The 13714-nt window shown below is 44.9% G+C and overlaps 1 protein-coding gene across 2 annotated transcripts in view; it reads right to left on the bottom strand.

Moving 5' to 3' along the window:
• The window catches only part of TAOK3 (TAO kinase 3), a 155755-nt gene that overhangs the window by 33941 nt on the left and 108100 nt on the right, over positions 1 to 13714 (bottom strand). For both annotated transcript variants that reach the window (XM_019506764.1, XM_019506765.1), the window contains one exon: positions 1400 to 1534. In XM_019506764.1, the coding sequence (XP_019362309.1) occupies positions 1400 to 1534 (135 nt within the window). The remainder of the gene's footprint in view (positions 1 to 1399; positions 1535 to 13714) is intronic.

Consider the following 13714-nt stretch of genomic DNA (forward strand, 5'->3'; position numbering starts at 1 on the left):
TTTTTTTTTTTTTGGGGGGGGGGGGGGTTGTTTGTTTGTTTTTTTTTAAGGAAATCTGAGATTCTACTGGGACAGGAATCTTGGCATAAAAATATCTACTGCACCCATGTCTAGGTCACTCTTTAAATCTGGGATGCAGGGAAAAAAAAAAAAGATTGAACTTTACAAAAAATATACCTGGGAGAAGAGAAACTCAAATGCCCTGCCCCAGATACAGGCTAACATGGAGTACAGGCAGTAGCGTGAATCCCACTGTTTCATTCTGGGCTTCAGCAACAGCAGAGAAAATGTGAAGCTACCATCCGCTGCCTTTCTCCTCTCTACTATGCTGACAGACTACTTCTGCTTACACACACTTCCTTCTCCCGTGCTGTTCAAAGCTCTGGAGCAGTGAAGGGGAATGAGGAAATGGTGGTAAGGGGAATCATTCAGATGCACAATAAAACAAAAAGGGGGAGGGTTCTCTGTTGTAATTTCTGGGTTGGCCTAGGATGATGTCATAATAGGCAGCAAATACGATGGCCAAACAGTGGATACTCTGCAAGTCTCCCTTGCCCATGTGACCTCTAATAGCAGTTGTGCTGAAATATTTAAGATTGCAATTATTTTCAATTTAGCAGCCCATTTTCCCTGCTCTTGAAGCAGTTCTTTCTTATCGATACCTCCTGAGAAGGTGGTTACTGATTTCAGGCTGTGTGCATGCAATAGATGGGGTGGGGGGGAGGAGGCAACACAACTAACTCTTCCAGCACACACCCCTTTTGCTACTACAAAGGCATCTATAGCAATCACATTTGCAATAGTACAAATCTGGACTGATCCTACCCATCCCCCCTCTGCCCTCCTCTTTGTAAACCCACAGCCCAGCCGTAAGCCCTCGCTCATTTATTGGAGCCAGGCAATGCTTCATGAGGTTGAATGGAAAAATAAAATGCAATGAATAGTTTGAAATGAAATAAATGAATGAGACATATAGCGGGTAATTCAGCCTGAGGAGGCAATGATCTGATTCTGCAATGATGAAATGCCATCAACCTATGAATTCATTTTTTTTTAAAGAAATATGTATGCATACATTTTATACACATGCAAATCAATACACACTTTTTTTAAGGTGGAATACTATTAAGAGACAACCGATGCAATACAGGAAAAACATTGTAAAGAACTACATCCTTAAACATGTTTAATTTTATATAGGCTGGAAATAACCCCGGGTGTGGTGAACCCCCCCTCCCCCCAAGCTTTTTGCACATTCCATGCACAGAGCTAAAAATCTCTTTCTGTGCAAAATCTAGTTGCTATGCCAACAAAAAAAGAGGGAGAGAGAAAGAGAAAAAAATTGACCCCTTCCCAGCCAGACAGAGAGAAAGAAGGAGGCTGGGGGGGTGTTGCTTACCAAAGATGCTGATTTGATTGTGGCAAAGCGCTCTCGGTTCCGGTAGTGGAGGGCCTGATTCTGGACTGACTGGGTAGGCCGCAGCTCAGGCCTGCGATCCCTGTGGCCCACCTCATCCCTTATAAATACATGATCCTGCAGAAATGGATAAAAACAAGGAGAAAGTCCAGCTGTGCTCTTTCCTCGCCGGCTGCCTCTCTCTCACCCCTCTTTCTGCACAAGCACTGCTGTTTGAAATGCATAGTTTAGCTCTCTGCTAGCCCCTGCAGCTCCCACAGTACAAAATGAATAAGCAACACATTGCAGCCTTCAGTTAGGAATGTCAGCTGATCGCTAGTGGGATGCCTTCTGAATCCCTGGCAGATTTTTTTTTAAACCTCCAGAATTACATATGTGCAAAAAAGAAGAACCAAAAGCACAAAGCAATGCAGAGCAGCCAGAGTCTTCAGAAAGGTTTGCTTAAAGAGCTGCAACCAAATAATCCCTTTAAAAACGTGATTTCCATGTCTAGCAAGGAGGATGCTGTTCCCTTTCAACACAAGAGCAAGCTTTTGCCTCATTCCCTTTCAAGAGCTGCTTTTCCTTAATCTGATCGTTTGGCTTGCAGTTGCTATCTGTTCCGGTGAATGATCATTCTGCCTAAGAGCACTGCAGGCTTGGTGAGACCAGCTTCCCTGTCTTGTGCTGGGAAGGTTCGGTGACCACTCAGGGATCCTGCTTTCCAGTCATGATCGTACACAGTTCTAGCACTTTCTCTCCACAGCCTCACAAAGGATTTTTTTTTTTTTTATTTAAAGCAACAGCTCACGGCTTTAACACAACTGGCTTTTTCTATAACCTCACTCTTGCTAACTGTCAAAGATTTTGGAACCAGCGACGGTACACATGCTTCACATGCACACTAAGCACTGCAACAAAAAGCTGCCACCTTTTATCAGTCACACAAAATATATGCCTTGACCAGACGGGCCTGCGAAAGACCATTCCTGTTGTCCTGACCAGATGGGCCTGGAAAAGGCCATCTCTATGAACTTGTTATGATAAATGGCTCCAAAGGTGACTTCCAAAAGACAAAACATTTTCCAACCGTCTGCTCCCAGCTTGGTACTACCAGGCACAGCCTGCACAGGACTTGCTTTTGCAAAATCTACTTCTATTGCTCTGACCAGTGCAGACTCAATGCGGGGAGCAGTGCCAAGTATGGAGCTGCCAACTTTTCTTAAAGCTCCAGCTCTTCAAGTCAGGACAGATAACGAGAACTTTGTTCTTCATAAAAAAGTGAAACTCTCAGTCCTTACAGGTGCGGAGTAGAGTCTGAACATGTGAAACATGACAGCTCACACAACGAAGCAATTAAAAAAATTGCCCCCTCCCCCCAATTAAAAAAAAAATCTCTTGATCAACTTGGTACAGGCGACATTACACATGGCCACAGACATTTTTATTTTAAGCAGCTTGTGTTCTAGATTGGGGTTTTTAGCACAGTCACAAAATATACTGCTAAGAACACCCACTCTTCTCCATTACAATTTCCACCATTGCTACAATGGAGGTAGGAACTTGCATAGAAAAAAATCTAGTGCCAAGAAGGTGGTACTTTCTCCCTCACCCTGAAGGAAGGAGAATAGCCTTTGCTTTATAACCATGTTTATCCCTATCCCATGCAGATTCAAGCACTTCCACGATTATTGTGTGAAATAATCTGCATCAGAAAAAGAAATGATAGAAAATCTTTAGGAATTGCATGCTACTAACAAGGGACCTTAAGCCAACATAGATGTTCCTTGTGTCCCTGCACCTTGCATTGACCTTTGGCAGGGTGAGAGGAATGGCCAGGATTGTGACAGAACAGCTCACAATGGTTCCTGGATAACTGTTCAGGCAAGGGGAAAGATGTTATGTCAGTCAGTTACTTCTAAAACACTGGTCACCAACCTGGGGATCCCAATCTACAGGTAGATCCCAGAGCCTCTTTTGGTAGATCCTGGGCTGGGGGGACAGATGGGCATGTGCACATCTGCCACCCCCAGCAGGTCAATCTGTGGTGGAGGGAAGGGGCAGGGGCCAGATCAAGGCCCCCACGGTGAACGGCTGACCATGCAGCCCAACCAGGAGCAGGGGAAAGTAAGTGGGGCTCCAGCCTGGCCGGGTGGTGGGAGGATTGAAGCCCGGAGAGGCTCCTCCAAGGGCATGGGAGGGCTTCCTCCCATCTCTGCGGGAGCAGAGGTGACAGGCTGCTGCCGCTGTGCCTTGAGCCCTGCTGCAAGCTGGCCATGTGCAGGCATGGCTCGGCTCAACTCAGCAGCGGGGATTCACGTCACGGTGGCCCCAGCCCAGCCATATCTGGGAAGATCTGGTCATCCAGGAGCACGTGGGGGCAGCTCCTACCACTGGGCACAGCCCAGCAGAGGCCCCAGGGGTCCGTGCCCCCAGGGCCTCTGGCAGACTGTGCCCAGCAGCGGGAGCCACCTCCCCCACCATGCACCCCTAGACCACAGAGACTTCCAGACCCAGCCGGGCCAGGGCCCAACGCCACTTTCCTCTGGCTGCCAGGCGGGTGCGGCTCAGTGCAGTCGCGGCACAGAAGTGGGACCAGGACACTCCATGGTTCAGGGGTGCGTGGGGCAGGGGGTAGGGTGGGTGCGTGGTAGATCCTGAGGTGCCTTTTAGTTCCAAAAACTGATCTTCACCATAAAAAAGGTTGGAGACCACTGTTTTAAAACATGAGATATATTAAGCAGCGGAGAGAAAGTGAGGAGAAGGAGGGTATAAAAGAGCAATGCCTCTTAGAATGGATCTGCGTAGGCCATGCTGCACACATGGTTTTAATTTTCATTGTTGGTATTATTACTGCTCGGTATCATTTTGGATTACTATTACTTTTGAAGGTGGTTAACATTACTGAAGTCAGGCTGTTTTTAAAAACTCTCAGCTGTGTGTGCATGCATGTGCCAGAGAGGGGAGACCTACCGTTTGCATATGTGCTTGACTGAAACATGGATCCCAGTCATTGCTCAAATATAGCAAGATTAAATGTTTAATTTCAAGACTCTCAGCTAAACTGGAGTCTTGTGACTTCACTAAGAGCATACTAATCCTGTGAATCTTTGGGGTATTATGGTTTAGCCAGCAGAAGTAATGGAAGTATCTATAAGATGGTACTGACAGGAAATACCACAGCGTTTCCAAGCAGAAGGACTGGCCATTAAAGTTAGTTATGTCTGCTTGAGTTTCAGTTTGGAATGGTCTAAAGGCACGTTCTAGATGCCTTCTGGAGTTCTCCGCAAAGCAACATCACAACTAGATTTCACACGGGAGAGAGGCAGGAGTGAGACAAAATGAAAGCCACCTAACAGAAAACCCTCCTAGCAACTGTTTGCCTCCTTTTTGTTAAGAGGTTCATGGTCTCGATTCAGAGCGCTGGCATGCACCAGGTTAAAGTGAAGTGATTCTCCAATCAATCAAGGGCACAGAGAAACCTTTTACATGAAGGCAGACTTTGGGGAGCCTGGTATAATGGAAAAGGCAAGTAGAAGATGCAAATATTTACCTATACTAGAACTGCCTGTGCCACTTGTACAGTCCGCAACCCCATCATAGCTCATTCTCTAGCTCATCCTGTATTTACTCAAACATAAGGCAAGGTTTTTTTCACCCCAAACAGCATGGGAAAAAAACCTCCTCATCTTGCATTCACATAAAGGGAAACCTCATTAAATACACTGTCTATTAATAAACTGCCAAAAGCAGCATGTGCTCAGTAATGGAAACCATCTATGAACTAGATTAAATGCAGCCAACATAAAGCACATGGCGCACGCTCCACAAACATACTGACAGGAATTTAGTACCCGTTGAGTGTAGTCCTTCTCGGCACCAGCTCTTTTCCAAATCATGGTGAGCCACTACACTGAATACATATTTACTTCCTCTTCATCCCCACAGCTGAGCTGTGCCATGCCTTTCTTTCCCATTTCCAATAATTTCTGGGGGGGGTTTTTAACCAGCCTTAAATGTTTGACAAACATTACCAAACAGGGTTCCACACAGTTCACCCAGCATTCCTTCTGTCAACCTCTCTCTCAACCTGTTGCTTATGATTAATGTGGCCCTACCCTCCATGAGGTGAAGCTTGATCAAGCTGTCTTATGCCTCATCTGCATATAAATTTTTGGAGGATCCCAGGACTCATGACAAGAACACCCAGTTCCAGTTACGAGTGTGTGTGTGTGTGTGTGTGTGTGTGTGTGTGTGGAGGGGTCTAATTAGCACATGGATGCTTTGTATGGGAAGGGGTGGCATATCTGTAATACATGCACACATACTGAGCAGTGCTGAGCTATGGAGTCACCATGGCTTCAAACACTATCGACTGTGCTGGGGCCCAGCCCAATAAACTATGGTAAATAATGAGCCTTTTGGCTTTGGTCTAATGTCATGCATATTTTGTACTGGGGAAGACCAGGAACTTGCTCACAAACAGGCACACAAACCTCCCAGTCAAGGACTGTATTAGAGTCGGCCTGAGGGAGATGTCCTGGTACTACAATAAGATAGCAGAAGAGGATGGGAAAGATGGCAGACATCACATGGAACACAGGGAACTGGCATAGACTTTTCAGACACAAGCTCTTCTAAGAGAGTAACAAGGACGATGGCAGTGAAGACAACAAATATGAAAATGAATGGAAGGACTGAACAAGCAGAAGGGGGATTTGGGAAGGGCAAGTGGGGAGGGGACTGAGGTAATACTTTGTATAACTGTGATGATTTCAAGGGGACAGCGATGAATGCATGGGCACGTAGGTATGCAGGAGTGTGGGTGCATGGTGCAGTCTTTGTAATGGGACTAAGAATGATGCAACTGTAAAAGTGTGTTTTTAGACTGTCAAGTAAACCATAGTGCTCAAAGAACAGGTTGTTAGAGGTACACATTTTTATATAGAGTGACAGATAGATAGACCAATAGACATAATTATTATATATCTATCAATCTATCTATCTATCGATCGATAGAAATAAATCAATATTTTTGCAAAAAAAAGGTGGAACTGTATATAAAGCAAGTACAAAAGCGTTGCTTAAGAGTGTGTTTATGGAGTACCTGTGCTAACACTTCCCAGCAGTTTAAAAAGAAGGTAAAATGTATGAATTCTGGAAGAACAGAGTCTATAGGTATCCATTGCCTATAAGCAAATTACTATAGGCATGCTCATTTCGAAGTCAATGGTTGAAAATTTGCCCCTTACTTCCATGTGCCCAGGGAAAGCAGGGTCTGACAGTAAAGGAAGGTGAAAAGAGCAAGGGGGCCACAAGATCACCTCCCAGACTTATTTTCCCTGTTGTAGCAGTGAGAAAGGGACAAATTCAAGGCAAACCTCCAATAACATGTATACGTATACGTCTGTGTGTGTGTGCGTGCATGCGCGCAGAACAATCCCCAGTAATTAGATTTGCTATACAGAAAAATTATGACAGAATATCAGGTTAGAATGTTATAATAATACACAACATACAACATTATCTCTCTCTCTAATCTTGCAATATTATATATTTATAAACTTTCCATATATCAGATCTAATTATTGGGGAGTTGTCTTGCATTTGAGTAAATATGGTATTTCTCCTCACCATATTCCTGGGATAAAAAAATAATTTGCCACAGAGCAACCTTTTATTTCCCAAAATATCAAAAAGTCATCACGGAGCTATGACTTCATGTGGAAAGTTTGTTTGTTTGTATTTCTCCCTCATAAGGAATAAGCAGGCAAATCCCTCATATCCTCTAAGCCTGGGGTGGGCAAAATACAGCCCGCAGGCCAGATCCGGCCCACCAGGCAATTTCATCCGGCCCGTGGGCGCGAATCATATTCGGCCCAGCTCACGGATAGTCCTGCTCCGCTCCACTCCGCATGGAGCTGTGCCCTGCCCATTCCCACCTGGGCAACATGCTGCTCCCTCGTGTGCAGGAGGGCCCCAGTCCTGGTCCCAGCCAGCACACAGCTTCCAGTAAGGCCTGTTGCTATGTTGCTGCTGTAGCCACTCAGGGAACTGCTCAGGTCCCCCAGCCTCCAGCGGCTCCTCCCTGTGTCCATGCTGCAGCCCTCTAGGCAGCAGGCAGAGTGAAGCCTGGAGCGGGAGCCCCACGCTCAGCAGGGCAGCGGGGCTCCTCTCCACTCATGTGCAGCTCCCGGGACCCACGTGCCACCAGGGGGAAGCCCCATGCAATGAAGCCAGCAGTCTTCCCTGCTGCCACATGCAGTTCCTGCACTTTGCAGGAAGTGGCAGGGAGCCCCATGTGATGGATCCAGGCCGGTTCCTCTCCCTGGTTCCCAGCAGAGTCCAGGGCGCTACATGTGGTGGAAGGAAGTGGGGCCAGGCCACCAGCTCCATTGTGCTGGGGTCCCTCCCACGGTGCGTGGCTCTGGCTGTGTCCTGGGAGCTGTGCACCAGGATGGAAGGGGGGCGTGTGTGTGGGGGGGCTCCCACACACCCCACCACACCCACACACCCTCACAAACCCACAACCACACCTTCCCCCACACCCGACCCCCCCAAACCCTTCACCCACCCACACCCCCATAAACACAACACCCACCCACACATCTCCGCATGCATACCCACACACCTCCAGACGCTCACTCCCCCACAACCCATCTCACACACATCCAGCCGCCCAACCACACCTCACACACAATATACAAGACTAAGGCATTATTTTGAGCTATTATGCAATCGCCTCTACAGATACACTACACAAACACATGTAAATAAGGATAAAAATATTTTAAAAAATAAAACTGTAATACCTTATAATAGATGTTTGATTTTTAGTATAGAATTTGGTTTTTTTTTCTGGTTCCAAGATGGCAACACCCTCCCCCCGCCCCAAAGGAGTACTTCTGGGGGCAAGGGGAGGGACTTCAGGTGGCAAAGGTTGGGGGTTAGGGGGGTTCCAGTCCCAAAATAGCGACCAGGGGGTGGGGCGCCAGTCAAGAGGCGGGGCTACCTTTGCAGCCCTTGACAGGTCACCAAAACTCATCAAGTGCCCCTCCAGCCAAAATAATTGCTCACCCCTGCTCTAAGTGCTAGATGCTTTAGAAGTAAAACCATGTCCTTGCATCTGCTGGTTTAACCTCTGTGGATACCTCTATACACAAGGATCTCCTGGCAGAATCTAGCTAAGTGTCCAGAGAACAGTTTCTTGAGACATGAATATAATAAATGCTTTCAACAGCCCTTTCTTGACTTAGATGAGGAGCACAGTAATTAATTTGCAACCAAGCAAGCAAAAGGATTGGAAGTTTAATGACTAGAAAACCTGCAGCAGACAAAAAACCAGGGACTGTCCTTGGAATGCCTGGATCTGGGGCCAACTCCTATCTCCTGCCAATTCAGCAGTATATAGGAATCTGCTGTTCTCTCTCAGGCAACATCATGTGAGCTACAAGGACAAGCATTTTAACGAAGAAATATCAGGCTGGCAAGAAAAAAAAAATACAGCTAATCTTTAGAGTTGCCAAGACTAACAGGCCAGATAGAAGGTAGATAGAAGGATTGGTTAAGAGAAGTGAAAATGGGGAGGTACTACTCTTCCTCCAATCCAGCGTACACTGAAGGACAAAACTAACAGTAACTGAAACAGAGGTCTAGCGATATGCTGAACAGATATCTGTAGACTGTATAGGACATGGGTCTAGAATCACTCTGGTTACCACAGCACCCTTGGGTGCCTTGAGATCCATTCAAGGGTGCCATACAATGTTTGTATTGTTAGGTGTGTACAGATACACCCAGAGATTTCAGATAGGGATCCACTGTGTTAAAGACATTTTCTTTAGTAGAAGAATTGCTCTATTATTTTTCTGTAGTCAAAAAAAGCAAAACCCAAAAACTTAAAGAGCTGGCATTTTCTGAAGGGGTGCCTCAAGTCTAACAAGGGGTGCCTAACAAGTGTGAAAAGGTTGAGAGCCACTGGTTTAGGGTTTTATTACACAGAAGTTTAAGAATAATCCCCGGAATTTATTAGTTTTCAGCAGCCCAAGATCAATCTGTAACCCCTATAGTTGGACTTTTAAGAAAAAGACAACATTAAACCAAACTCTGCCATGGGGCCAACTAGACTTTGAATCCAAACACTCCAGAGTTAAGCAAATATCAACCTGAAACTATCCCACCCAGCCCCAAACTGGTAGTCCAGGGCCTTCCCCAGGTTTTTTTCTAGTAATGAATCCTCCATCTTGTTCTATATGCCCTTCAGTGGAGGACCTCTGCCTTGTCAAAAGAATTTATGCTGTAATTATTATTCCCTTTTTAAGAAATTTATTAAATATCTGTGAAGAGGTTATATTGCTAAATACAACTAAATTCCAATGGGAAACAGGTGCTTAACTCCTGTAGGTTTTAATAAAAATCAGTCTGATGGTGTTACACTTTAAACTATATCCTCTGAGAGTATCCCTTGAGAGCAAGTGGAGAGAACTGGTCAACTAGGATGGAGATTATTTTGAAGCAAGCAAATAATCTTGATGCAGCAAGCTTTACTTAAGGGGAAAGAGACCTCATGCTCACGTATAAGGCAATCATCTCTTCCTACTCCAACAAAGAGCCTTTCCCTGGAGGCAGCTAATAAGACTTCCGGTCTCCTGTGAACAAACACTGAATGGACACAACTGAAACATCTAAGGAAGAATTTGATCACAGGCATTTAGAATATAATACCAAACAGGAACCCCCCCCCAAAAAAAATCACAAACCCCCACACACACCAGAAGACGACATTTTTGTACATATCTGCAACATAAAAATAGTTGTCAATCTATTTTCAAGTCTACAGGAAAGCTGCTCTCACACACGATCTTAGCTACCAAGTTGCTACCCCACCTAGTTTTAGAACAATTGTAAACCTTGAAGTAGTGTAACAGAAGTGGTGACAGCATCTCCAATGCTAGTAATGCTAGTAGCCCCACCTCTATTAACATAATCTTACTAAACAAATAATTCCACTTGAAAGGAGCAGTGCTATACTAATATTCAGCCCCAAATCTGCCCTGTTTTATTTTTATGTTTGTTAGCCAGCTCCACGCAGTTTTACCTACTCCTTCCCTACAAAACACACAAATGCTTTACTGTTTTCATTTAGCAACCCACAGCCACACCTAAAGGGCACATACAATCTAGTGTCCAAGTAAGAGAAACATTTTGGTGTATGGAAGCAGGGTCTGAATTCAAAGTGACATAAAGAACATTGGAAAATTTTCCAATGACAAATATCTATAACTATATTCATTTTAATGTTTTAAAAGACACCTCTATTGGCAACTTTACTGCATAAGGAATAATCTCTCTCAAGAGAATGCTTCTTTCAGTGAAAGGAAACAAGAGGAGATGTATGTTGGGCATTTCGCAGTTTCCAGGAAAACTCTGTAGCAAAGTTCCACATTGACTGATGGTTACCCCTTCCTCTAGAACTGGGGTGGGCCAAACAGCCTGTAGGCCACATCTGGCCCACCAGGCCATTCTGAGCTTATCATCTGGCCCACATCTGGCCATTCGGCCAGGCCCATGAGACCCCTCCAAAACACAATTTTTACTGGCTTGCAGCTGCCCCTCAAAGCTGCAAAAGGTGGTCTTTCAGAGGTCACAACCCATAGGACCGGGTGGGCTCTGCGCTTCCACCTCTGTAGGGCTCCCAGCACTTCAGCCAGGAGCCCCATGTGGAGGCAGCATAGTTTTGAAACTAAATTAAAATATGTTATAGTAGAGGTTTGATTTTTAATATATGATTTGTTTTTTTTCTGGTTCCAAGATGGCAACCCCCTCTCCCCCAAAAGGAGCGCTTCCAGGGGCAAGGGGGCCCCAATGGGAATGGACAGATTTCTGGTGCCAAAGGTCAGGGGTTAGGGGTGGGACTTCTGGTCCCAAGATGGAGAATAGGGGGTGGGGCACCTGTCAAGGGATGGAGCTACTGTTGCAGCCCTCAAGAGCTCACCAAAAGCCGTTAAGCAGCCCTCCAGTCAAAATAATTGCCCACCCCTCCTCTAGATGTACATCAGCTGAAAGCAGTTTGGTAAATTGCCAGTAACACTTTTCTCCCCAACAAGTAGACTGAAATTATGAATTGAGCGTGCCAAGGACCAAGTTAAGCCTTTAAAAACCCACATAATTAAGTCAATAATATGGAGCCTTCAGTTCTTCACAGAACGTGCTGACTACACTAATGGCCTTGAGGCTGATCACAACAACTAGGGTATTTGGTTTGCGCTTGGTTTTTTTGTAATCATTTAATATATTTTAGATAAACAGTTTCTCCAATAGTACCGCTGCTCTGGGAAACTGGTCCATCTTCCAAGAACCTTGAAAGACTATAAAACAAGCCTCAAATGTACAAAAACCAATAATGAAAACATGCATTTCCAAATTACCTTTCAGCCCAGAAGGCTCTACTCTTCTTAAGAAACTACAACTCTGAACAAATAACATTTAAAGAAAATAGCCATATAACCATATCTCCTTGAACATCGACTGGTTGGTTCAAACAGCTTCTAGCTAGGTATCCGTGTCACTTACGTACATTAACGAATTTATCCTCACATCATGCCCAGAAAGCAACAAAGTACTGGCATCCCCATTTTTTAGATGATCTGAAGAACCGAGAGTCAAAAAAACCTGCCTAGTGTCACACCAAGGGCAAAGCTAAGAAGTGACCTCTGATCTACTATGTCCCAGTCACACTATTTTCCTTCTTTGTCTGCTCTTTGATAAAAAGGATTTTATGACAAACTCGCCCCAGTAATGCAGCATTTATGTCCTCACAACACTCATGTACTTAACTGGGTTACTGAATGCATCAGGCTACCAGTATTCCCACAATACACATAACACATCCAGCTTCTTTCTTGGTGACTCTTAAAAGCGAGACTGACTAGAAATATATATAACACCCGTGCAACCCCTTCCCAAAACAACATTAGTCAGTTACATGGACCAAAACACCATTCTGTAATGCCAACTTTCCACATGCATGAAACATCTGTAGGGAGGAAGCTGGTGATAGTTGGGAAATACGAGCAAGTGAACTCAACAAAGTAAGCATATAGGTCTTGATGGTGGCCCCACTGAAGTTAATGAGAATTTGCCTGACTCAGTGGTAGCAGGTCTGTTTGCATACGATCCTAAAGATTTTAAGTATACAAAAATCATTGCTTGAAGGGTGCAATTCTGTCTGCTTTAGCAGTTTTACTTTTAAGAACAAAGAATCATGAAAACACAAATTTATAAAAAAAAATATCTAGCTGGAACAGCAAATTGGACAAGACGCATAGAAAAATAAGCTCTATTGCATTTGGTCAGCTTAAATACTCACATTTTCACCTCCACATATATTATCTGGATTGATACTAAAAGCAGCAAGCAATTGTGAAAATATTCCCTCAATCAGCTCAATCTGATAAATGGTCCCAGGACAACATTATTAACTAAACCAAGAAGACTGCTAGTCTCCCACACCAAAGTAACAAGGAATTTCTAAACTAGTAATGGTTAGGTTCTAAGGGACACCTTGGTAGGGAGGAAAGGGGGCATATAAATAGCCATTTTTAACAGCACGGCAGTCAGTGCTGCCCTGTGTCCCATTGTCGCCCAGGGTGCAGACGTGCCTTGTTGCGACTCTGCTTAAGGCAAACGCTCTGTTTCTAACATTGCTTGGCTTCATTCAAAGAAGGTAGTGAAAAAGGCCATTACATGTCTTGCTCCTTACCCTTTAATTTCAAGCCCAGAATTCACCACTCTTATAAGCCTGGCTATCCAGATATCCCCGCTGAATCTCCCTCTGCAAAGTATAACCCCACTGCTGTATTCATTCTCCCCATATGGATTAGAGACCCAGAGATGTAACAGAGCAGCTCAGCATCCTGGGTCCCCCCCACAATGGCAGCACGTGGAGCTGCTGCCCAGTTGTCCCCCTCAGTTAGCCAACTACAGAGGACTCAAGCTCTAAGACATACCCATATTAATCCTACCCACACCTCCTATACTGCTTGCACTTCCAGACACATCCCCACTGAATCCAGTTAGGAAGTCATATATCATACAGAGAGGTGAGAGTTTGCCCCCACCATGGACCTGTAGTTAGCAACTGGGTAAGTTTGTTATGTTGCAACAGTTCGTTAACCAAACCAAATCCCCCTATGTGGACATGGGAAAGAGTTGATGGAGATTAACAACAAACACCCTCCCTTCAGGCCTCTTCTTCTAATCATGTTTTAAACAAATGGCTGCATGCTTACAACAGGTCTTCCTAAAGATTTTATTGGG

This window comes from Gavialis gangeticus, unplaced genomic scaffold (assembly GCF_001723915.1).
Source record: "Gavialis gangeticus isolate Ggan-Ray unplaced genomic scaffold, GavGan_comp1, whole genome shotgun sequence".
NCBI classification, from domain to species: Eukaryota; Metazoa; Chordata; order Crocodylia; family Gavialidae; genus Gavialis; species Gavialis gangeticus.